The 25082-nt window shown below is 38.0% G+C and overlaps 1 protein-coding gene across 2 annotated transcripts in view; it reads left to right on the top strand.

Annotated features, from left to right (window-relative positions):
- The window catches only part of DPY19L4 (dpy-19 like 4), a 33655-nt gene extending 10763 nt beyond the window's left edge, over positions 1–22892 (top strand). Inside the window, exons 8-20 of one of the 2 annotated variants that reach the window (XR_004981729.2) lie at positions 168–302; positions 1494–1625; positions 1715–1813; positions 3000–3073; positions 4864–5022; positions 6687–6806; positions 7871–7991; positions 9417–9473; positions 11823–11905; positions 13598–13730; positions 14150–14308; positions 16714–18171; positions 20056–22892. Coding sequence is in view for 1 of the 2 variants with exons in the window: in XM_036399690.2 (XP_036255583.1) it covers positions 168–302; positions 1494–1625; positions 1715–1813; positions 3000–3073; positions 4864–5022; positions 6687–6806; positions 7871–7991; positions 9417–9473; positions 11823–11905; positions 13598–13730; positions 14150–14308; positions 16714–16878 (1437 nt within the window). In the remaining variant the exon portion in view is untranslated. Of the gene's footprint in view, positions 1–167; positions 303–1493; positions 1626–1714; positions 1814–2999; positions 3074–4863; positions 5023–6686; positions 6807–7870; positions 7992–9416; positions 9474–11822; positions 11906–13597; positions 13731–14149; positions 14309–16713 lie in introns of both variants that reach the window. The other variant, XM_036399690.2, reaches the window with a different exon arrangement.
- Positions 22893–25082: the final 2190 nt, after the last annotated feature.

Here is a 25082-nt window from a genome sequence, read left to right as displayed (position 1 = left end):
ATTACTTTCTTCCATCTGAAAGTTAAGCATGTCCAAAGTCAGTATTTTAATTATTTCCCTAAACAATAATTAATTTCTGTAGTTTATGTTTTAATGACCTCTCAGTTACTTGACAGACATGCATGGGTACAAAATTAATGCTTTTTCTTTTCTTTTTTTCCTTCTAGAAGTTTTGCTATCTTCTGGTGAATGCCTCAACATACACCTTCATGATGATGTGGGAATACAGTCATTATCTCCTGTTTGTCCAGGCTGTTTCTCTTTTCCTGCTAGACAGCTTTGCCCTAGCACAGACAGAGAAGGTATTGGAACTTCTCAGCCTCCTGACAGCTGGGGACTTACAGGCAGCCTCTGAGGTGCCTGCCATTCCTACTGCACACGGCTGAGTGACGAGTGTCTTGCAGCCTGGGGCCAGCTGAAGTGCATGTGATATCCATCAGAAGAATAAAATAACTTCAAACTAAGTCTCTTTTGGACTGCTGTGTTTGGGACAGAAGCTAAACAAAGCTTCTGAGACCTGAAACATCCTTGGAGAGCTAAAAGAATGATGAATGATATTCCTCCATTTTGGGCTAGCTGCCTCTTCTTTCTCCTATTCACAGGAGGGTGGGCAGACCAAAGATGTTCTTTGTTGGCTCTGTGCAGTTAAAGGGCTCATTTTCACCCTCAGTGGCCTGTCCTGCACTGCTTTGCCAATAAATAGACTTGACAGATGTTGAGGGAAAATTGATTTTTTTGAATACAAGAAAGTATTTAAATTTATTCAGCAAAATGGCTCTTAGAAATGTTGCAACAATAAGGTGTTCTTATGCTGCCTGTTGCAGTTGTAAATATGCTTTTTTTTACATGCATGCTTTTTGGTTTTGTTAGATATCAAACTGCATGCAATTCTAATTCTTCACCTCTTCTTTCAGTTTCTTTTTATTCTGTTCCTCAGCAGTGGGAAATGTTTGATCTATTGTAGTTCAAAGCAGAGCGTATAAGGGAAAAAATGGGTATTTTGGTAAAAGTCTGAAGAATCAAGCATCAAGGTTTATAACATCTGCTTATCAAGTAGTAAATAACAGCAAGTATAGATAACAGTCTGAGAATTCATTCCTGAGACAGGTTAATGAACAAGTTATTTTGAGGGCAAGAAAACCACCTGTTTACAGATGAGCTCTGTCACAAACTCTGTGTTCTCACTGGTGCCGTGTAGTTACTGCTTTGTGTGCTTCATTACTGGATGGGGAGACCTCCTAAAATACTCCTGCTTATGGTGTTTTTACAGAATTACTGTGAAGTGATTGTCCTTTAGTTACTGAGGCTGAGCAGGATCATTTTCATGTGCAATGCTTTCCAGAGCCAAATAGTACCCTGCTAGATTCATGAGTTGAAGGATTGACATCCATTAATCTCCTGATTAACAGGAGAAGTGAGCTATCTGCTGGTCTAAAAAACAGGATTTATATCCACTGTAATTTTATCTTATTGTTTCTTTTTTTCTTCAATAGGTGCACGAGGTATACAGAATCTACCTGTTTTCTGTCATTGTGGGGTACCTTCTGCAGTTTGAAAATTCAGCCTTACTAGTGTCACCATTACTGAGTCTTGTGGTAGCTTTAATGCTCTCCAAATCCCTTCAGGTAAGTAGACTTTCTTCTAACCCTGAGTCTAGTTTTAAAATTTAAACTGAACTCCAAAATTATACAGCATTCTTTAAATATTTTTGCAGATGAATATGAAAAAAAGCACATTTGTGTCAAGATTGCTGAAAATAATGTATATTTATTTGGTACTTACAGTAGCAGTGACACTAAACTTCTTATTAAAGGTAAGATTCCTCTGAAAAATTGATTTTAATTTCAGAATCTAAATTAAAAGTTGCAGATACATCTTGAAAAAATATTTTGAAATGTTGCTTACCTTATTGATATGACAGTTCATAGCTTAATTCATAGTTAGTACTAAAAATTGAGTCATTTTGTAGCAACTCAAACAGCTTTGTCTTGTTGCGGTTTTGATCTTCTGGGTTGAAACAGTTTAGAAATACTCTTTAAAGGACATTTTATCTGTTTCATAAATATGTGGTTTGCTATAACTTGAATGGCCTCTACAGACTAGTCTGAATATTAAAACAATATTCTTGGGCATGGTGACACAATAGCTAGGAGCAGGTATGAGTGGTCCTAGGGTAGATATTAGTTTTCAAGTACATTTCAAGTAGAACATGGGAGCAGAGGCTTTCCCTTTGTGTAGGGGTCAGTTAGGAATTGAGATTACACAGTGGGATTTTAGCCTTGTCTTGTGTTTTGATTAGCAATTCCCTCTTGCTGGCCTTTTACACATATTATTGTGTTTTTCTTCTATGCCTCAAACTCATCATGGTTGTGTTAATTAACAGTATGAACTTAAAAGTAAAGAAACTACTGAACCCTAGAAGGCTTAAAAGAATGCTCACATGTAATTATTTTCCTTTGCCATTCAGAATGACTAGCCTTGCTGTATCTCCAGGAAAATAAAATCCAACCTTGAAAAATAGGAGTAGTTAAATTACAGTTTTGAGTAAGAGGAGTAAGTTACAGAACTTTAGGCAGCTCAGACAGTCTGTGTGAAGATTACAAATGCTCATGACTTCTGCTCAGCTGCAGTTCTATTTTCTAGTGGAGCCAAGCACAGCACTCTTAGGCTTGCTTGGGAGTAAGTCTGGGCCTGTTTTTCATGATCCTTTTTACACTGCTCAGTAGTCTTTTGACAACTTATTGGCCACTTTTCACTTGTCCTCCTGATGTGGTATGGGAGTGGAATGAAGGGAATAATATTCTCAAGGAAACCCTAAATGTAGATTTATTGAAGATTACAATGCTATACCAGTACCTTAATTAGCACACTTAATCAATTTTGCTAGTTTTAACTAAATCTTGAGTAGTTGATTGTTACCTGACATTTTGTAATTTGAATGACTGTGAAAACTGTTTCCAGCATTTTGTGTGATTTTTCTCTGCTAAATTAATTTTCAGATGTTCATTCCTCATAAAGAAAATGGGCATTTGCTGAAGTTCATTGAAGTAAAACTTGGCTTAAACACAACTAAGTAAGTTTATTTAAACTCTTTACACTTCCCAAGATATCAAAACTTTTGGAACTGCTCTGAGAAGTGTAACATTTCAGTGGCTTGTGAGAGTTTTATAGAGGAGCTAGGGAAATAGTTTAGTTATTTGTTGGCTGGTTTTAAGATTGAAGTAAAAAAATATGCACATACAGAATTTACTTAGGTTATTGAGGTTTCTGAGGCACTTCAGTATTTTTCATGCCTTAGGGTGAAAGCATTTCATGGATTTTTGTTCTCTTGTGATGTTGAAGAATGAAAACTTTCTGTATCCTGTCTAGTGTTTCTAATAAGACTTGAAAGCAAAGATAATAGGGTAAAGGTGGCAGTATGAGCTTTTTATAGCCTGGAAAAAAGGCTCTGGAAAGAGTCATGAACTATTGATACTATCTCAAAAGAGGCTTGTGTTGTGGGTACCCCCAATATTCCCTTTATGTTTTGGAAGAAATTAGGACAAGGGACATCTTAATAGTCAGAGGGAATTGTGATTCTATGAAAAAACATTAGTATCTGTAAAAGAGTTGGATGTTGGACTGCAAGATGTCATGGCAACAGATTTTCTGGAAAACTTCCAATGGAGTCTTAGTAAGGACTGACACACTCCTGGACCCAAGCCAAGATTTGCAATTCCATGCAGGAATTGGAACTCTCTCTGAAGAACTGCATCTCTCTTACAAAAAGCTACTTCACAGCCTTTCAGGGGAGCAAGTGGAAAATGACATCACACCCAACTGAAACTGTTGGGGAACTTTTGGAGGACAAGATGTAGGGATGTTGACTGTGATGCATCGTTTATCACACACACATACTCATTCTTAAGTGTTTTGCAAGAAAACAAAGGACTCCTGGTCAGGATTTCAGTTTATTCAGCTCCCAGGTATTAATAGATTTCCCTCTTTTTCCCCCTGTGGCCTTGCTAGTATCACTTTTCAGACTCTGCAATGAAGCCAGAGACTGAGACAAACTGGGTGCCTTTACGCCTGGAACACTGTGTAACTATGTATTGGAATTATGATTTGCAGCACAAGAGCTTCAAGATCTCTCTTTTAAGGCCAGCTGGGACATGCCCACCTGTTAATCTTTAAACTGATTCTGTCTAATTGAAAGCGGTTCTGTCCTCTAGTCTTCCCTTGGGAGAAAATGAAAGAGGGAGGGAAGCAAAACACAGTAAGACAAGAATGCATTCCCAGCACCGCATGCTGCACCAGTTCCAGTTGAGAATACACACTGACAGTGCTTCTGAGCAGAGGGTATTATCTTCCTGCTTGCTAACTGAGGAAGAAGAATGATGAAGTGGCTTCAGCTACAGAACTAGAATTTCAACATTAAAGATTTTATTCCTGGCAGTGTCTCAGGCTTCTTTGTGATCTCAGATGACCACTTTCCTTTCTTTGTCTCCTTGTTTGGAATGAGGACAAGCATACCTTCTTGCATCAATATCTCTAAAATCTTAATCCACCGTGACAACAAGATTCTTTTGGTCCCCATAATGGAGTTATGTAGGAGGTTGGGCTTTTGTGATATAAAGGATTTGTAGTCTGATCTCTTCAGATCACAGATACTTTTTGAGAAGATGGACTTTTGGCAGTTACTTTAAAGAGTATTTGCAAAGCAGTTTCAAATGATAAAAAGATAACGTCAAAGATGAATTTCAGGTAGTTTCCTATGACATGAATAGGTTAAACTGCAATTGTTTTGTGCTGGGTTGTTGGGGTTTTTTTCCTAATCTATGGGATAATATTATTGTTTTTAATGGAATGTTTTTGCCTTACTAGGAATTTTACAATGAATTGGCTCCTTTGTCAAGAATCTCTTCAGGCACCCTCCCAAGACTTTTTTTTGCGACTAACACAGTCATCACTGTTGCCTTTTTATATTTTAGTATTAATTATCTGCCTTTTTTCTGTAACTCAGGTCATTTTTAGGAGAATTTGGTAAGTAACTTGTTTATGTGAAAAATAAGTTAAAAATAAGAGGCTCCTGGATGCCTCAGGGAATGGTCATCATGTTTGTTGCTCCAAAGTTTATTTTACCATTGAACTTGTCAGGGTGTGAGCGCCAGTGGGAAGGCCCACAAGAGCCTCCTAAAGAAAAGTCTTTTAGTGAGGAGGTTCTTGAGCAACCCTCCTGTCAGGACAGGGAGTTGTCATTGGTTTGTTTCCCTGCAGATGTAATTCCTGCTGAGCTCTGGCTAATGTTTGCTGATGTGTTTCTCTCTTCCCACTGACAGAGAAATATGTTATATCTGTAATTCTCCTTCCAACAGCAAAGTTATCTAATTGTTGCTAGAATTTGTTTTTCTGTTTTGCATTTGGGGTTTTTGGGTTTTTTTCAAGTTTACATGTTGAGAACGATGAGATGGGTGGAGCTGAGAGGGCTTTGGATTTCTAATGCTTCACTGCTGCTTTTTAAAAACACTTGTTTACTGTGATAAAGTCCACTAGCCTTTGCTGCTTGGAACAGAACTGAAGTAAAACTGACTCAATTAGTTTTAGCTTCACAGTGATTCACAGTTGCCTTGAGAGGAGGGGTAGTGGAACTGTCCTTGTAAAAAGACTAAGAATACCAACACTGTAGATCCTAGCATAATTTGTCTTGGAAACTCAGTGGTTAGGAAATTATCTCTTCCTGGTAGAAGATGAATGGTGTAACTTCTCAGATACTGGAACGAATTTCTCACTTGTCTGCAGCAAAACTCAATAGGTTTATTTCAAGGATGAAGGCTTCTAACAGATAAAGATTATGCTGCTGTAAATGAAAATGTTTGTCAGGTTGGATGTGTGATAGGATATTCAGAACAACGGAGCAAACTTCTTATTGTTTGCTAGTGGTTGAAATAACTATTTATTACTTTGTAATGAGCAGTGACTACATTATGTCCAGCACCTTTTTAAAGAAAATCTTAAAATAAACCTTTTCCTCTCTGTTTTTTTTTTAATTTTTGAATCAGTTAATAATCTCAAAATATAATTTCTAATTTTCATAAGGAAGCTTATTATAAAAATGTAAACAGAAATCACATCATGGTAGAAAGAAGTGTGATTTATTCTATGCCTTGCTATCTTGTTAGTAGAAAACCTTTCACTGCAAGATTTTGGCTATGATTTTTATTTATTATATATAATTAGACTTTATAATAATGTGACTATAAGCTACTTTTGTTGTCTTTGTTGTACACACATTCCATACACAATTATCATCCTACAGATTCCATAATTCTTTACCATGCTATTGGTAAGAAGGAGCGTGAAATGCATGTTCAGCATGATTTGTCTAAATGTTTGTAGAGTGTACATGCTCTTAAATTAGACTGTCTCTTGGTGCTGGATTACCTTAAAGTAAGATTTGTAGTCATAAGCAGTGATCCCATTGTATTAATTGACAGCCATTGCTCCAGAGAGGTTGCAATCTAAATCAAGGGACAGTGGGTACTGATAGGTCAGTGATCAAGAACAAAAAGCAAGTGAACAGTGCAATAATATTATATGCTATGATATGGAATGATCTCAGTGCACTGCTGACTTAAAAGTATTTTTATTGGCACCTTTTCCTGGGATAATATCTGAATTAAGTGATGTCTCATTTTCTCCAACTGCAGTGGTGAACCACTGAAAGAGACAGTTAAACTTGAGGATGGTCGAATTGGAGAGAGGCCAGAAATAGTTTATCATGTAATTCACACAATTTTGCTTGGTTGTCTAGCGATGTGTTTGGAAGGGTAAGTCTGATTTTGATGTATCTCTTTTGAAATCAACAGAGTTCCTTGCTGGACATGATGCACTGTTTACCCCTTTGAAATCACCCTTTTTCAGAAATAATTTTGGCATATAGTGATACTACTAAGGAGTAGTCAAAATAATTTTGATTATAAATTTGATATGGCTATATGAACACTTGTGCTTGATCTCTTGAACATGTTTTCCAAGCTTTTATGCAGCCAAGGTCCAAGACATTAATTGAATCACATTTAAATCACTTACCTTATGGTATTTAGTATAGAACTGTGCTGTAATTATTTTTAGCAAGAACTTGTGTAGTGTTTTGATGAACAGAATAGTGCTGGAATATTGGGACGTGGAAGATTCTTATCCATCTTCTTGTGTGTAGGCTACCACGAAGTGTACCTCTGCTTGACACGTTAAAGCAGTAGCAGAACTAGTTTCAAAAGTATTGTGTTAGTCCTTAAAGCTAGAGAATCTGATGTTTGGAAGACAGTGTTGTTCTAGTCTTTTTATCAGCTTAATCAGCTTGAAGATGTCAGACTTGTGTTTTTATTAGGCTCCTCATCTTAAAATCTAAATATTCACAAATGTTGCCTAAAGTGAGCAGACTGTTGTGTTATCCTGTAGTTTTTCTAAGTTGACTAGTCTACGCTTAAGAGTTAATTAAATATTTTCCTTTCCTTTCTTCAGGAAGTCCCTTATAGTACATTTTCTGTACAGCTTTGTCAAATAGCTGCTTTTTATCCCTTCTTGGCTGGAAAACCAGCCTAGTGACTCTACTATTCTCTTTGTTTTTCTTTCATCCTCCCCTGAACTCTGTGAAGGATTTTGTCATCTTTTACCTTGGATCTTGCTCCTCCATCTCACAGCAGATAATCAGGTGCCAGCTCTTCTGCTAGAGATTTCCTTGGTTTACGCTCCAGTACCATCAAAGTTGACCTCAGATTGTCTGAACATCCAGACTGTTACTGGCATAAGAAAAAAATCTGAATGTTTTTATAATAGTTTGAGTACAGAGGCATACACAGGGTCCCAACTAAGTTATTGCAGTGTTTTTCAGAATGAAATATCTATGGACACCTTATGTTTGTATGCTTGCTGCATTTGGTGTGTGTTCTCCTGAACTTTGGATGACGCTTTTCAAGTGGCTTCGACTGAAAGCTGTGCACCCAATACTGCTGGTGAGTTGCTGTTGCCAAAGTTGTGGAAAATACAGCTAGCAGGTATATAGCTTGGCAAACAAGAAGTACCTAGGACCCATGAAAGAACCCATGAAAGCAACAGTTTGTTCTGTGAGCAGTGGATTGCGTATGGTCTGCTTTTTCTGTCTTTTCTTCTTAGTGTCACTTGCTCTCTGGTACCTGGTGATAAAGTTGCGTTCACACTACAACCTTTCCTCATAAAAAGCAGAGCTGTCTTCATCTGACTTTCACTCTTCTCAATTTCTTTTAGCAAATATTTGAGACCTCAATTTCTCTTTCATATCTAGTTGGGATTGGTTAAGAAGGTCATGCACTTTTTAGGAGGAATGCAGGAGAAAAAGTACTGGTGCACAGGGAAGGCGTAAGCTTTGTTTCACTGAGAAATGGGTCTTTAAATGGTGTAGTAAGGTGAATATAACTGCTGAGAGTAAAACTGCTTCACAAGAAATGGTAAGTTGAATTACTTTCTATAAGATTTGTTCATGTATGGCCATTATAGAGAAGTGTTGTTGTGACTGAAGATAAGCTTGTGTTACAGAGCAAACAACTCCCCTGCTTCCAACCCTAGCTTTATTCTCAATATGACAAAAGTTGCTTTGTGTGATTTTTAGCAGATTTGTGCATTGGTTTTAATAATAAAATAGGGATAGGATATTGTTTACCCTAAATTCAAGAGGCTTATAGGAATAAATATATTACACTTAGATGTTCATTATGTCTCCTGTGAAAATACCATACACCATATCAGAAACATTGACTGTGTTCTTTCAGTCAAGGAGTAACAATATGTTCAGCTACATGGTAAGCACATTCTTTTATATACTTTGTGTTTTCTGTGATGTAGACCTGTTTTTTCACTATTAACACAGTAGATGTGTTAGTAGCTTAATATCAAAGGAATGCCTTGTGTGCATTCCTTACCAAATGTTTTCTGTACCATAGAAGCTATTTTCTCCTTGCAAAGCAAAAATTGCATCAACTAGAATGATGGTATGCTGAGAGATGGGTTTCTGGGTCTTGCATATCAATAATGCTAATCTGAACAAGATCAGAGGTTTGAAATGCTTGGTCTCGTAGCATTTGAATGTGAGGTGTTTACCTTCTTCTGTTCCCTATGTCATGTGCACATGGAATCATTGTTAATTACTTTAGTAGTAATTAACTGTCCCTAAAGTTGATGGTAAAGTTTTTGTGAGTCAAATGAAGCCTTCCATGGTAAATTAGGCAAAATCTTGTTTGAGGAAATTTTTTTGCCTGGTAGAAAACCACAGAAAACCTACTGTCACTCTGAGGTTTCAGGCTAAATATTGCTATAAATATTGCTCACTGTATGAGCAGAATCAACAGACACCTCAGAGCTGGAGAGTGGTGCATAATCCATTTTCTCTAACATGTACTTTCTAGGCTCTTATTCTGAGTATGGCAGTTCCCACTATAATTGGATTCAGCTTGTGGAAAGAGGTAAGAAGAGTTCCTTTGTGGAGTTTTCTTTGTATGTTGGCACAATATGAGTCAAAATGATGAGCAAATATAATGAAATGTACTCAGTGAAATTAAATATATGTGAGGAAATTGAAGGTGTCATCTATTGAAAATATGTTTCATTTAAAAAAAAAAAACTTCGCTTTTTTCAGTATAAGGTATTAAGGTATTTGACAATTTAATTTTTTAATGATCGCTTATTGTAATTAAATTTAAATGAAGACTTTATAATAGTCAGCTGTTAAACTTTGGATGTATAAACTGACTCAACAAAGAAAATGCTGCCAAATGAAAACTCAGGATATTGAAAACTATGTTGCCTCAATCTTAGTTTTAGTGAAAAGGCATAAAGTTAGATGAAGTAAAATTACAGGAGGCTATATGCAAATAAACTGTTTGCAAAGCTCCCAGCAAATTATAACGGAGTTAAATTCTTTGTGCAGACCATTCTGTCGAGGTGTGTACCTACTACAATACAGGGGAAGAAAAGACACAGATGTTTCCACGTTTAAAATGAATACTTTATTGCAAGTCACAGACAGACTGGGAGTGGAGTATTTGGAAATTATTTTTTAAGCTCCTGTGAGTGCAAAAAATATGTGAAACGTCCCATGAAGTGTAATCCTCTGCTATACTGGCACAGCTTTAAAATAGTTTGACTAGTCTGAGAATTAATATATAGAAGCCAGTATTGCCCGACAGTATTTTAACAGATTTTGCAACATCTATCTTACATTGCAACTAAATTTTCTATTGTAGCCTGACTTTTTACATGTTTTTGATGAAGCAATAGATACTGTCTGTAAAAAAAGCTAGAGTTGCTCAAAAGAGTTATGAAATCTATTACAATAGAGGAAACGAGTGTAGTTACCCAAGTAATTCCTTTCCAGATTGTTTTAATTAAAGCAGTAGCAGTGTGGGGTTTTGGACTCTAGAGGGCTTCATCCATTGTTGATCCAGCTTCTGCTTTTAAGCAGTGGTGGACAGTTTGCTCTCCAGGCTCACAACTCGTCCCTGTGGTTGGGAATGTTGATTACAAGTAACAGAGCAGCACAAATGCCTTGAGCATGATCTGTTACCGTGGCTATACAAGGCTGACTGTATAGCTCAGTATCTTTTTGCTTGGCTGCCTTCTGTCTGTGTCTGGCATAGTCCCTCCTCTAACTAGGTTTTTCCAGGTGCTGTGATGAGTGAAGCAGGTTCTCCTTGGGGTGGCAGTAGCAGTTCCTCTTTCCATCCCTCTGTTCTGGGAGTAGTTCCAGTGTATGTGTAACAGCAGTGCTGTTTGTCCCTGACACAAACCTGTGGCAGCTCTTCTTGTGCTGATTGTAGACTGCTGCCACTTGACAGCTGAGTTGTCCAGGTAATGGGGGTGGAAAGTCCTCGGTTAAAAGCAGGCTCCCACTTCTGTCTGTCCACTGTGGCTGTCCCAATGTAAGTTGTCTCTTTAATATGGCAGAGCCTGTAAACTTCATTCTCTTCCAAAAGAGCTGACATCCAGAACGTAGCATTTACAACAGCATGTACATGTACCTGTTCCAGCCCCTCAAGGCTGGCCAGTTTCCAGCCATGGCTTTTTCAGATAAATGCAGTAAATGGCTCAAGGACTTACAAAATTTCCCATCTTAGTAAAGGACCTCAAACCTGACAGGGTAGGGAAGCCATGATGCAGGGTTGCAAGCTGGCCTGGTTTGAAAGAGGTGGTATTCTATCTCACAGAATCCCTCCTTTTCCCAAAATGTTTTTCAAGAGCATAAACTGAGATATCCCACTTCCCACAATGTAATGTGCTCGTCTTCACTGCAGCGATGGAAGTCAGAAGCGAGTCTGGGCACATTATCAGGGTTCTTCTAGGAAGTTTCTTCTCTTCTCTCTTGCTTGCATAACACCTTTCCTTCAAGTCACAATAGTCCAATCCTTCCTGCTCAGGTAGGTTTACCATGAGAGATTTATCATCTTCTTGGTTTAGTGCCCTTATTTGTAGACATTTGCATATGACCACCTGAACTATGGTTTTGATGCATTTAAGGCCTCTTGATGTTCATGAAGGTTGTTGCTGCTACTTATTTATTTATTTTTAATTATAAGTATTCTAATGAAAGAGAGAGAGAGATGAGAACTTTGGTTTAACATACTTATTTTGGAGAGGGACTTCTGCTGTCAGGTAAGTAAATGTAAGCTGAGTTTTGCAAAATATTCAAGCAAAAGTACCAGTCAGGGGGAAAACTGTTGAAACCCATTTCTGTTGTGTCAATTAAAGCCTTAATGTAATGTGATGCTCTGTAGATAATTTTTTAAACTGTAAGTAACCAAAAACATTTCCATCAGTTTTTCCCTAGAATAATGACAGAGCTTACAGAACTGCAAGAATTCTATGATCCTGATACAGTAGAACTTATGACATGGATAAGGTAAGCATAGAGTCCAACATTTCTATTTTACTGCTTTTTGTAAGGGTATTTTTATCTCAGCAGTTTGTGGAGGTACCTCTGTCAAGCTGGGTTTTCTCTTGACATTCAATGATGCATGGGGGAAAAAGTTTTCTATTTTAAGTGTGGTATTGTTTCCATAAAAGAAACTGGAGTTTATTATGGATTACAAGAGAAGATCCTGGAACACACAAGCAAGTCATGTTTAATGTTGTTGCAGACCTAGTTTCTAAATAGCAGGATCTTAGATCTTGCTAACATTTAATTAGATTACAGGATTCATGTTGATTGTAATGCCAAAAGCCCTGAGATGTTATGTGCCTGAGCCAATAAAATGAAATGGCTGAATGTGAGGATTTAGAGACTTTTGTCAGGATACATGTGTTATTCAGACTTCCCCTTTGACCACAGCTAGTATGGAGCTATGTTATACAGCTTATACTGAGCATATACACAGCTAATAGCAAGTCAAGTTATTTTCACAGATTTATTTTTTTTACCAGCAAAGGTTTCAGAATTGCATTCTGCCTCATTCAATTTAACTTCAAACTATGTCATTTAGGAACTGTGCTTTTCTGAAAATTAGATCCCTTGTGTTCAGATAACTTCGCTTTAACTGTATTTTTTAGAATATTGCTTTCTGTATTTATGTAGTCTTTAATGTCAACCTGTTCATCTTCACAAAAGGCAGGGCTGGTAATTAGTGTTCCAGCCAATTTCTTCTTCTTCTTGTAGTAGTGTATGTTGTTTGTCGCTGCTGTAGCTCTTCAAGGCAGCAAGTGGAATAATGCCAAGTACCTAATGGCTTTTATGTTAGTCTGCATATACTTCAAGTACGTAATTAATCATGGTGAATTTCATTGAGATTCACTCAGCTACAAGCAATTTGACTACCCTTATCTGTAGCAGCTGTTCTTATTTTTAAAGAAAATAAGGATTTTTTTTTTTTATGGGTATACTTAGCTATCCACATTGAAATTTTAATTCAATGTCATTATTACAGTATATTTTCTCAAAGTCTTCTCTCTGATAATACAAATTTAATTTGAATTTTCTCTACAGAAGTTGCCAAAGTCTGTAATAAAGTGTGACAATGACTGTTTTCTTTCACTAATACAGAAATACAAATAGTCAAAAAATACCAAACCCAGAAACCTGATTACTGTAGACATTATTCTGCATGCTGACATTATTTTCTCATAGATGATGAAATACATGATCAGAGCTTACATATTAAATACATACTAGAGGTCAAGTTACAACAATCACAAATCATTCCTTTACAAGATAACATCATGTTGTTTCTCCTTGTACCTACCCCCCTCCCAAGCTTGTTTTGTCACGAGTTGGCAGCCATTCAGAAAAGCAGAACTTGGATCCATTCCAGGACCACTCTGAATGGTGCTCAGTGGATTGCATGAGGAGAGAAAAACCATGAGCCCTTGCCCCAGCAGGAGCCCCTCCTTTCAAACTCCTATTGCTGCAGGTCTGCCCTTTCCCTCGCAGAAAAAGCACTGCCACAGCAACACCATCACCAGCTGTAACGAGACCCCCAGTGATACTTTCACCTGCTCCAGTTCATTCTGCAGCCCCCTGGCAGATCCCACACACAGTTGATAAAGTTGTTTGATGAGTGCATGCAGTACTCAGGTTGTGTTGGTGTTGCTTTTGCAGACGCCAGGCTCCCGTGGCTGCTGTGTTTGCAGGCAGCCCACAGCTCATGGGTGTGATTAAGCTCTGTACAGGATGGATGGTGTCAAGCCTGCCTTTGTATAATGATGATGATCTTCTGAAAAGAAATGAGAATGTGAGTATCCAATTCCATAAATGTGGCACCTCACAGGAACTGTCTTCCTCTTCACTCAAATATAATGCAAAAAAATCAAATGTATTAGAAGGGAAGAGGACATAGGAGTCCAGTGGACATGGAAGGGATTATCAAGTATATTATCAGTGCTTCACTCTGCACAGAAACAAATCATTATCAAAATATCATTTCTGAAGACTTTTCAGGCCACCTGGAGTATGTAAGATGAGAACTTGCCATCATCAGAGATAAATACTTCCCATTCAGCTGGCCATTGCCTCACTGATTTCAAAACCAAACTTTTTATAGCTTGTGTACATATAGTTTGTCATTGCAGATAGGTCATTTTGGGGGGTGTGTGTGTTCCACAAGGTATCACTGATTTTTGCATTGCATGAACATGTTTTCTTAATTTATAGATTTATCAGATCTATTCAAAGAGGTCAGCTGAGGATATTTATAAGATACTCACATCTTACAAAGCCAACTTTCTGGTTATTGAAGATTCAATTTGCAATGAAGTGGGACCTGTAAGAGGATGTAGAGTTAAAGATCTGTTGGATATTGCTAATGGTCATGTAAGTATTGGTGAGAAGAAATGAATGTTTGAATGCATAAATAATTAAATTGAAAATAAATCTTATAATGCTGGTCTTATTTTTCTTATTGTAATTGACATGTAGACAAAACTCAAGTTTTAAAGGTGATCAGTTAAGTTTTGGATTGTCTATAACTTGTAATCTTACCTGATTCTATTAACTGCCCTAATCCCTCCTAACACATGAGTATCTAGCTCTGCTGCTTTTCTGACAATCAGTAAATAACATTTAACTATATATAAATATTCAAGACTGACACCTGAATAGGTTGTTACAAAAGCAGTGAAGTCCTGCCTCAGAAGGCCTTCTTTAGTAGCTTTGAAGATGAAATTTGGATAAACTAAAATGGATAAACTCAGTTCTTCTAAAACTGGCTGGCATTAGGACCAGCCTGCCATTTAGTTCAGTACAGACTGTTTGGTTCTGATGAGGGTGCAAGTCTATTCAGTTCAGCCTTGCAGATGGGTTAGCACACCAACTAGTTTAAACCACACCAAGTTTAAACCACATCTCCTAGAAAGGCTGGTTGAATAAACTGCACCATGAATGCTGCTTCAGTCATTGACATGTTCTGTCTCTCTGGATGCTGGTAGTGCTGCTCTTGCTGCTTAAATAGGGAGTAGGATGGGGTTTATAAGGTGATCTTACTGCCACTTGTTCATTGGCTTCTTGGAAATCCAGCAAAAATTTTGGTTTTATAAAGGCAGGGGGTGGCCTTAAACTCACTTAGAATTTCATTGCTCATTCTCACATCAACAAGAAAGAGGGAGTTGCCAGTTACCTCTAAGCAATATAGGAGTGATATGTTATTAGGGGATTACTCTGTATTTCCCCAGGAATCTACAGCTGGTGTCAGTTTCACTTCTAGGTTTCCTAACTACTTTATCCATGAAGGATATTGTCCCCATTTTTCTATTAACTTCCTTACCATTGCTGAAATCTATTATTTCTTTCCTAGTCTTGCTGCAAAAATCATGTATGCTGTGATTATTGCTGCTAAAATCATGTATGCTGTGATTATTCCAGGATATATCCAATATACTGTACCATAACTGTGTGTGTCTGAATAACCTCCATGTTTGTTAATCTGCATGTTACCTCGCAGTTTCTTCTCAGATCTGTGTTTGCATGAGTAAGTTCCTGTTTCCTCAGGATTCCATGCCCACATACTCCTGCATTTCTCATCTCCATGCTTCCTGAATACTTCTCTCTCACACATAAGCTTGATAATCCTTCTTGTGTTTTATGTTGTGGTTTTTGTTGGGTTTTTTTTTTTTTTTTTTTTGTGGGGAGTGGTTGGTTTGGGTATATTTGGGTATTTTTCAGAAAACTGACATAATTTGTTCTGTAAAGTTAATAAAGTTTATTGTCTCAGGAAGCTTTAAACAAATCTCTCAGTTTGCTTGCTAACAAAATTTGTTTGAGTCATATTGGAAAATTATTAAGATACTCCAAAGTAGTGGAAGCTAGTGAATACATATTTGGAAACTGCAGTGCAGCATTTACTTACTCCCAAAGTAGGTGAGACAGTGGGCAGACAGTGTGTTGACAGGTCTGTGGATGTGTTTTGAATTGCTGTGTTTAAGAAGATAAGTACTGCTTTATAGCTTGTGCTACATCCTGTAGTCCTAGTCCAATATCTTGTTTCTGACACTGGCTGAGAGCACAGGTTTACTGATAGGGAAAGACAAATGTTTTCCAGCAGTCTGTTGCTGAAGGACTGTAGCTCAGGGCAATTATCTTTGTGTTTGGAAGCCACTGGTGGATTTTTCTTCATGAGTTTGTCCTACCACGTTTTTTTTAAACTGTGTAAATTTGTGGCATCAGAAGGAATAATGAAGGGATTTCTTCAGGGATATCAGACAGTAGATCCTAGAATGCAGTTTGCTTCGAAGTCACTTGGTTGGAAATTGTAGGGAGATGTGTGTGTGTGTCTTTGGTCTTTATTAGGGATGTCAAACTTACTTGGCCTGGGAAAGGTAATTGGGATTTTAGTTTCCTTCATACTGGTATGCCCTGTGCAGGTCAGGTTTGAACTACTGGGAAAACAGGGCACGTGCATAATTTCCACTGCCGTTTTCTTTATAATATGAACCAAGTACACTGGTTTTAATGTCTGTTACCTTGACAAAGGGATTAATTCCTTTGTCAAGGTAGCAGACATTAAAACCAGTGTACTTGGTTCATATGATAAAGGCTTTTTTTGCGTGGTTAAACAAATTACAGGGGAATATGTTTTCAGTTTATTGGAACTGTACAATGTGGAAATTAATTGTCTATCATAAATGAAATTTACAGAATACAAAAGTTAATTAAATGTACAGAATTACATTCTGTAATCACTTATCTTCAGTGCTGTAATTAGGTCTTTTTCTTTCTGACAGGTGGTTTGTGAGGAAGGTGACAACTATGCCTACTCAAAATATGGACGATTTTGTCATGAAATCAAAATGAACTATTCTCCATATGTGAATTACTTCACTCGAGTATACTGGAATAGATCCTACTTTGTATATAGAATCAACACTGTGATATCCTTCCAGTCCTGAAAAAGCATGCAAGCTTCTTTCTGAGGATTGATTGTGAATGAATTTCAGTTGGAAAAGTTCCTTTTGAGCAAGGAAGTCTATTTTTGCAGATAGATGTGTACACATGCAGTGTACTGACAACTTTACTCTACCAAACTGAAATTCTTTGATCTACAGATCAGCTGACACATATACCATCCTTGAAGGAAATGGGAACATTTATCAGTTTACAGTCTCTACAATGTGCTACAGTCTTCCATGTTTTTACGTTTTTCTTCCCATTAGAAATCATCTTAATCTTCATGTAAATGCGATTTCTAACTTAGTGTTAGAGAGTTGATATGCATAGACATCAGTAAATACAGAAAAATTATTTAAAGAGCTTGTTACAGTCATATAGCTTTTAATTTTTAGCAAGAAAGCAATCACTATCCCAAGTCTTTTCAAGTAAGTGTTTGGATTTTTAGTTTGGGGTTTCTTTTTGTTTTGCTTTAATTCTTCCTGTCTTCCATGGTAAACATTTCTGTGTTTCTCAAACACACATTTATACATCTTATGTGTAGTTATATAGTTTTTATAAATCATATAAGGAAGATTTTACTTAAACCACACTTCACTGATTAAGGCACTGATCTCTACATTGTTGTCTCTGTTGTCTACAGAGACATGTTGGTGGAAATGCTAGGAATTAGACCTAGCAATGGAGCCCACAAGCTCAGATCTTCAGTTTGGAAAGAACTTGTCTTCAGCATTTCTCTACACTTAAGTGTTTGTGTGTGTATGCATAAGTGTGTCTTTCTTAGCAGCCACCAGAATGGGCCAGTATACCACAGTATGCCACACTTGTTTTCAGGCAAGTGTAGCAGGACAACCAGGTTTGCTACTGAGACTTCTGCACTTCACTTTCACCCCCTGTGTGTGTGCTGGTGTGTGTGTGTGTGTGTGTGTGGACAGACGGGTGATACTCATTTCATTCAACTTATTATGCAATAGCTATATTAAGATTGTGCCATAACTGTCATTTAATCTACTATAATCACCACCATTAATAAATAATGGTACAGGTGTTCATAGCTATTTTTATATCAGTTATGCAAATACACAGATCTTTGAAAATTTGGCAAAGTACTCTGCAGTTTTGCTTTCCTCTAAAATTTGTTCTATGCCCCTCTTTGCCTCTACAACTCCTTTTCTTAACAAATGATCTGTTCATCCTGTTTGTTGCTGGCTGATAGACTTTCAAGAAAATGAATGATGTTATAATTACAAGTCTGGGCCTAAACCTAATGTTGAGAATGGAAACTCCAATAAAAGGTAACAGTAGCTTTGCTTAATGTAGGTGTAACTGGACAAAAAGACAGGACTAAGTTTTGGAAGAAGTTGCTCACCCCTTAGGAGTTACCTGCAGTTACAAATTAATGTAACACCTGGCCCAGAGACCAGTCTATCAGGCATGTGGGAATGATTCTTTGGAGCCCAGATGTCTTTAATGAAGGATCTGGGAAAATAGGATGAACTCTCAGCTGAAAAATCTGCAAACCATTCTGCAAGTGGAAGCTGCAAAACAATCCTTAGTGCAAATCGGAGATTTTAACTCTGAAATTATTAGGAACTGCAGCATGTTGTTGTATGTGCATGATTCTTCTCTGCTCTATGCAGATACACTTGCTTATTTTACGCTGACACATAGTGCTGAGATTTTTTTAAAACTTGTTATCACTTTTGGAGTGATTTTAAAGAAAAAAGCTTTATTGTTGTAAAAGCCAACATGTCTGTAATCTGTTTTTTACTTTCAGTTATATTTTTAGGCATATGAGTCTTGACAAAATGTTAAATTATGCATTTTATTTCAAAGAATAGATAAATCCATCGAATATATGGGATGTCGCTGAGAGAAACACTTATCCATATAACTGAGTTACAAGTTATAAGTAAATATCCTTTCTGGGCATACAGACATCATGTTGGAGATACCGTGTACCTGTGTGTCTGCTGGAGTGCAGGCTGCATGTATTTGCTTGTGCACAAGTGCATGTTTTACTGCACTGGGCTGTTTCAGACTGCTCAGTTATCATATCAAGACTAACAGAAGCTTATGTATTAACTTGAGCTATGGCAGGCCTGCAGGAACCCCTTCTGTATGTGTGGATATAGATGTAATATTTGAAAGTAAGTTTACAGTTCCTTTTCCAGTTTAGGTTTATTTGAATCACTGTCAAGATATTCCATGTCTGTGTGTTGGTCATTTAATCTCTTGAAGTTAGAAATTCATGAATATCACTTCATATCAGCAATAAGGCATTCCAGGTGCAAACTTCAGGATTACAACTGTAATTGGGTAGATGAAGTTGCAGAACTTCTGGCTTCATGCCTTAAACTGCCATGCCAAGATGTAACATTCAGCTGTCCTTGGCTGCCTGTTGTGTTTCACTGCAATGTTGTGTGTGTTACCATGTAGAACATAGTTTGAACACATACATGTAGAGCACACCTATTAAGAAAACCACAACTGAGGCCACCCACACATCTAAACAAAACTGTCTTGTATCATGTTGGCCTTTATACATGTTTAAATGAATGAGTTGAACTTTATTTGAACTGTGACATAATTACTGTTATTAATTTTGTCATAGTTTTTAAGATGTATTCTTGATACTTCAATTGATTCTGCTTTAGGAGAATCATTTAAGATTTTTACCTTGCTTTTTATATTAGAGAAAATTATATTGCAGCACCATTGGCACAGCAGCCTTAAGTAAAAGAAGGAGCCTTTTATTTGGGACAACATTGTGGTTGTTCCTGTAAAAAGGTATAATTAAAACAAGTGACTGAAAGAATCATATTTTACAAAGAAAGTGAATTAATTTCTTATCCAGCCATGGACTAGCAAAAATACTGTCTAATCTCTGGCTTCTGTGAAAAAGAATAAGTTCCAGTGATATCCCTCAGTGGGACAACAATAGGGCATAATTACACCAACTTGTGCAGACAACCCTGGCTTGGTTTTCAACCAGAACACAGGTTTAACTCCCTGAAAGAGTTGTGGGAAAGTTTTACAAATTTTGATCTGCTTTGCTGTAGATGTTGCAATTCAGTTGAAACATGTGCCTTGCAAGCTTTTATTAAACAAACAAAAACCTCAATTCATGTTTCTTTTTGTGAAGATTTTTTTTTAATTCCTGTCCCTCTGATTTCTAGAGTTTCTGTTGTGTCTTAATATGCCAGCCTCCGAGGATGCCCAGGTGATGCAGCTGGGATGTGTTCCAGCCATCTAACAGCTGTTCACTGGGAAGAATGAGAATTGGAATAGCAGTTTGTGTGACTGTTCTGCTGGCTTATTTCCTCCTTCACATTTCCACTTTCTGGTATACTTGATCTTAGTAAATGCAACAAAATTACCTTGAAAAAATAAATTAGTATAGTATTTTCAGGCACCCACCTGTTATCCTTAGACTTGTGAATCAAAGTTTGACCAACCCACAGCAAAACTAACATACACAGTTTTGTCTTAATCTTAAAAAAATGCTCTTTCACTTCCTAAATTACCACATACTTGAACTCAGATTTGACAGGAGATGCTTGAGACTAAGGAAAGGTATTTCTGAGCATAAACTTCTATTCATATTATTTTAAAAAAACATTGATTTAATTTCTTCCAAAGTAAATGGAAATACAATTTAATACAACACAATCTTAAATACATTTTCCATGGGGGTTTGGGAATAAGGAGAACATACACAAATGTGGAAGAAAGAGGGCCAAAAGGTTTCACAGGCATTGAAAATTCTTCCAACTGTTTGCTCTGGTGGCATTACTATATACTGAAAGGTAGAGGCTAGGGACCAAATCTTGTTCTTACCACCTTAATTTCACTAAGTCATCTTCAAGTGTCCAGACCTTGTGACATTCCATCAGCTTTTCCATGTGATTCACATGAAAAGGAGCTGCAAGATGAGGTTGTAGGGATTGTTAGGTATCCTTGAAATACTTATTAAAACTTCATATAAGCTGTCCTTCAACCAAAACTCCAACAGGTGAAGGTGTAGGCTGTGCTTGTGAATGCCTGGGCGTGTGCACACATGATGTGTTTGCATCTATAGGTGTCTCTTTTACTGTTGTGTTTTGGAGATGGAATGAAGAACTTCTCTTATCCCTAATGGGGATTGAATCTCTAAGTCTGGTAAATATTGATGGGCAGGTAGACTCTGGAGTAGTGTGGTATTGGAGATGAAAGAGAAGCAGAACTTTATTCCAACACAAGCAATATTTCATGTGAAGTAATACCTCAACATAAATCTGCAGAATCATGCTTTAATACTCTTTTTAAAACCTAACTTTAGAGGGGAAAAGAGTGGGAATTCTAAGACATGCCTTGTGTGTTATCTTAATCTTTTCTACTTCATCAGTACAGCTAAAAAACACCATTATGTTGCTGCACTCTATGCCAAATGCAGAGCTGGTGATGCCTAAAGGTCTTCTGAATTGTATTGTACCTCAACAGTGTGTTTAAATGTAATTAATCTGGCAATGGTTTTGGTTTCAGCACAGTTACATGTATGTATTTCTGCCTTTCAAGTGATGTTTAAGGTTACCTATTTATTTGAGGGGACAGAAGGTTTAATGCCTTTCAAAGATTCAAACTTGTTTACTTCAGTAATGCAGAGGAATTATTGGTGGTGCTTTACTTGTTCACAGTGACGTTCAGCAGTAATGTATGTGGCATATGGACTTATCTATGTGCAGCTATTTAATAACAAGTCTAAGGAATACAATTGCTTTTATCCTGTTTGTTGTCTTGGACAGTTTTTTATCAAAATAATGTAGACATAGTAAATATTTTTCTCTTGTAACAATTTTTTTTTCTGTAGAAAAAAAAATTCAATAAAAGCCAAGTCCAGAAAGTATGGATTGTTTGGGACACAAACCATTTTATCCTTTGAGAAATCAAGGGAAGACTGTGCAACATGGCTCAAAAGTCTGTCTTGACAGGCATCATAAACAGTCTTGCAGCTCTTGAGGACAAGCAGCCTGCTCAGACTGGATCCATATGTCGTGCTGACTGTGGCTGCCTGTTGAGACATACTTGTGTGACGATGAACAGCAAAATGTGAGCTGCTTCATATGGAATTATTGAACTCTGTGACTTCCTCTCTAAAGATCTTCCTACAGCAAGCACGTCACCTGGAAATAAAGTGCTATGCAATGTCACATGCTTACTGATTTAATTTTTTTTAATCTACTAATGTATTATCTGCCTTGAATTTTTACAGATCATGATTACATATTTTAGAGCCCTCTAGTGTTTTATACAATATTATTAGTAGGAATCTTTGAATGAATATTACTTTGTAATAATTTAGCATGTAATGATACAAAATCTTGATTTTTTTTTTTTTAGTTAAATTCTAAAGATGGTACAAATACCCTACAGAGCACATCTCCAAAACCAGATCATTTAGCACCTGAAAAAGAATTACATATTTACATCTTTAATTTATAATGATTCTGAGTTTGAGCATTTATCAGACTGCTTTGTTTTAGGCTAGTCAGGAAATGAGCTGATGTCGAAGTATCCAAGTTTAGCCATTCAAGTAACAGGCTCTATGGTTGCATAGCTCAAAGGGGAATGGAGCTTCCTGGCAGCAGGAAATTCATGTTGGTATCTGTGTACTTTTCTGTGCCTTTATGCAAAACTGAGACTGTGGTTACTAGCTGTGAAACAGAGAACATTCTGTTACATATAATACGATTTGTATTGGTATATGTCTATAAATAGATGTTTTATGTGAGTCTGTATCTCTGTACAAAATACATATTCTGTTTATAATCAGTGATTCAGAGGTGTTAGGTAAAAGTACTGTAGGATTATTTGGTTTGGATTATTTTCCACCTAAATAGTGGTTCTGGAATCTGTTTGTTGGACCTAGTTTCCCAGATTTTTCAACTTTTGCAGTGACCCAGCCTATCATACTTCAACCCTTGTATGCTTTCAGGTTGCTTAGGTAATAAATGTCATGGATGTTTTTTAATGGTGATGAGATGCATCTTGTTATGGATTAAACTGCATATATAGAATATACCAACATTAAGCAATCCTGAGAATTACAGAGCTGTTCAGTGGGTTGTAACACACCATCAGTACATTTGCTTTCAGAACCTTGAACAGCTTTACAATGCCTTAGAATTCTTCTGTTTCACAGTTACACTGTACTGTCTGCTGTCAAGCCATGACTCCTGCTGCTGCTGTACTGACTGGGAATGGAAAGACCCAAAACATGTTAAGACTGACTTTATTTTTAAACTGCAATAAATACCAGAGAATTCTGTAAGGTGAGGGTGAATGTAAAGTGATGCCTTAAGCTATTCTCCACTCTGAAGCAAGTTGGAAAAGGACAGGTAAGAATGCAGCTCCATTCTTCACTGCCTCATGTTACACTCTCCATGAGACTCTGAGCACAGAGGCTGTGGTCTCCCTGGAGTTAACTGCTGGGTGCACCTCTGGTTTCCCTGGCTGATCCGACTTCAGCTCTGGGCAGTAAGACAAAATCACTGCAGCAGAAGTGACTAAACCATTTATGCAATTTTGGAAAGGTACATTAAAATCAAGCCTGTTTTTAATTTCATCATGAAAACCTCTTCCTGAAACACACACAGTCCTGAAACACTAACAGTAATTTTCATCTATTTCAGCATTGTTAACACATTGATAAATGCTGCTCCTTTCTTTTTTCCTTTCCTTTTTTTTTTTCTTTTTCTCTCTGTCATGGTTTGACACTGGCACAATGCCAGTGCCCCCATGAAGATACCTTCTCCCTGGTAGCTGCTGTGAGATGTGACCAGGAATAAGCAAAGCAGGCTCCTACTTAGGAAAGAAAAGAAAACAGAACTTTATTAACTACTCTACAACTACAAATAAAAAGGAACACACACACACAGGGAAAATGAAAACCTCACAAATGCATTTCCTCCTCCCCCCACCAAATTTCCAACACAATACATTTATTCCTCAAGTCACCAACTCTCAGTCCAGCAGCACCCTTTAGACAATCAATCCTCAGTTCATCAAGAGGAGAGGAGTCCTTCTTGTACCATGGGCTTCCCCTGGAAACACAGCTGAAGCCTCGTGTGTTTCCGTGTCACTCGTGGCACCGCCCGGAGTACATCTGCTGTCGTGACTTCTTCCTTTTCATGTCCAGTGCTCTCACCACTGAACACGGACCAGAGCTGCTTCTAGGGTTGTCTTTTTTTAAGGATGCTCTGTCCCGATCCAAAAAAGGCACAGTCTCTCCTTTGGGACACCTGTCCCCACAATCTCTCCTTTGGGACACCTGTCCCCCCCATATTTTTTCACCCCCTGGGGCCGAGGGGCACCAACACTGAACCCTCTTGGTTCTGTGGCCATTGCCTCCCCCTAGAATGCAGTCTCTGTGTCACAAGGAACATGGTTCTGTCCATGGCTATACAAAAAGAGTCCAGCAAAAGCCACTCCATCATCTCTTCCCACTAGGATTCTTCTCTACTCTTCTACTATCTCTCGCTCACCCAGACCTCTCTCACACTTGCACATTTCCTTCCTCATCTTCCACTCTATCTTCCAGGAGAGGTCAATGATCTGTAAAGTTCTCATTTTCCAAAAAGGGGTTAAAGGCTTCTACAAGTGGCCGGCTGAACCCCCCCCTCTTCTCCGTCCCAGCCGTGCTGCCGGCACAGGCCCATGTTTATCAAGCTTCAAGGTTACAGTCCCAGGCAGCGGCTCTCTCTCTCTCTCTCTTCTCTGTGTCTCTCAGGGGGGGCTGCCCGATGGCTCCCGGTCTCTCTCTCTCTCTCTTCCACCCTTCCACCCCCGGGCTCAGGCCTACCTCTCTCGGCCACATGGTTTTTCCCCTCCCCCTGCCCAGCCAGCAGCTGGGCCGGGGGAGAGACCCGAACTCTTTCCCGCCGGAAACCCAAGAGAGCCTCCCAGGGCAGAGCTCTGCTTTTAACCCCGTGTTCTCAGAGGCGTGTCCATGTCCCAATGGCCAGGTTAAATGCCAATATTAAAGTCTGAATATCCATTGGCCCAAAACACAGCATCCCAAAAAACACATTTCCTGTCAAACCACCACACTCTTCTCCCAAGTTGGCCCATTTTATGACAATCTGAGCTGCAGTCTGAACTGCTGGCTGTATTCCAGGGGCTTGTCCCAGCTGTGAGGCAGGGACAGAGAAAGGCTGTTGGGCTTGCT

Source organism: Molothrus ater, chromosome 1, assembly GCF_012460135.2.
Source record: "Molothrus ater isolate BHLD 08-10-18 breed brown headed cowbird chromosome 1, BPBGC_Mater_1.1, whole genome shotgun sequence".
In the NCBI taxonomy this organism is placed as follows: Eukaryota; Metazoa; Chordata; class Aves; order Passeriformes; family Icteridae; genus Molothrus; species Molothrus ater.
This window is presented reverse-complemented; position numbering and strand designations above follow the sequence as displayed.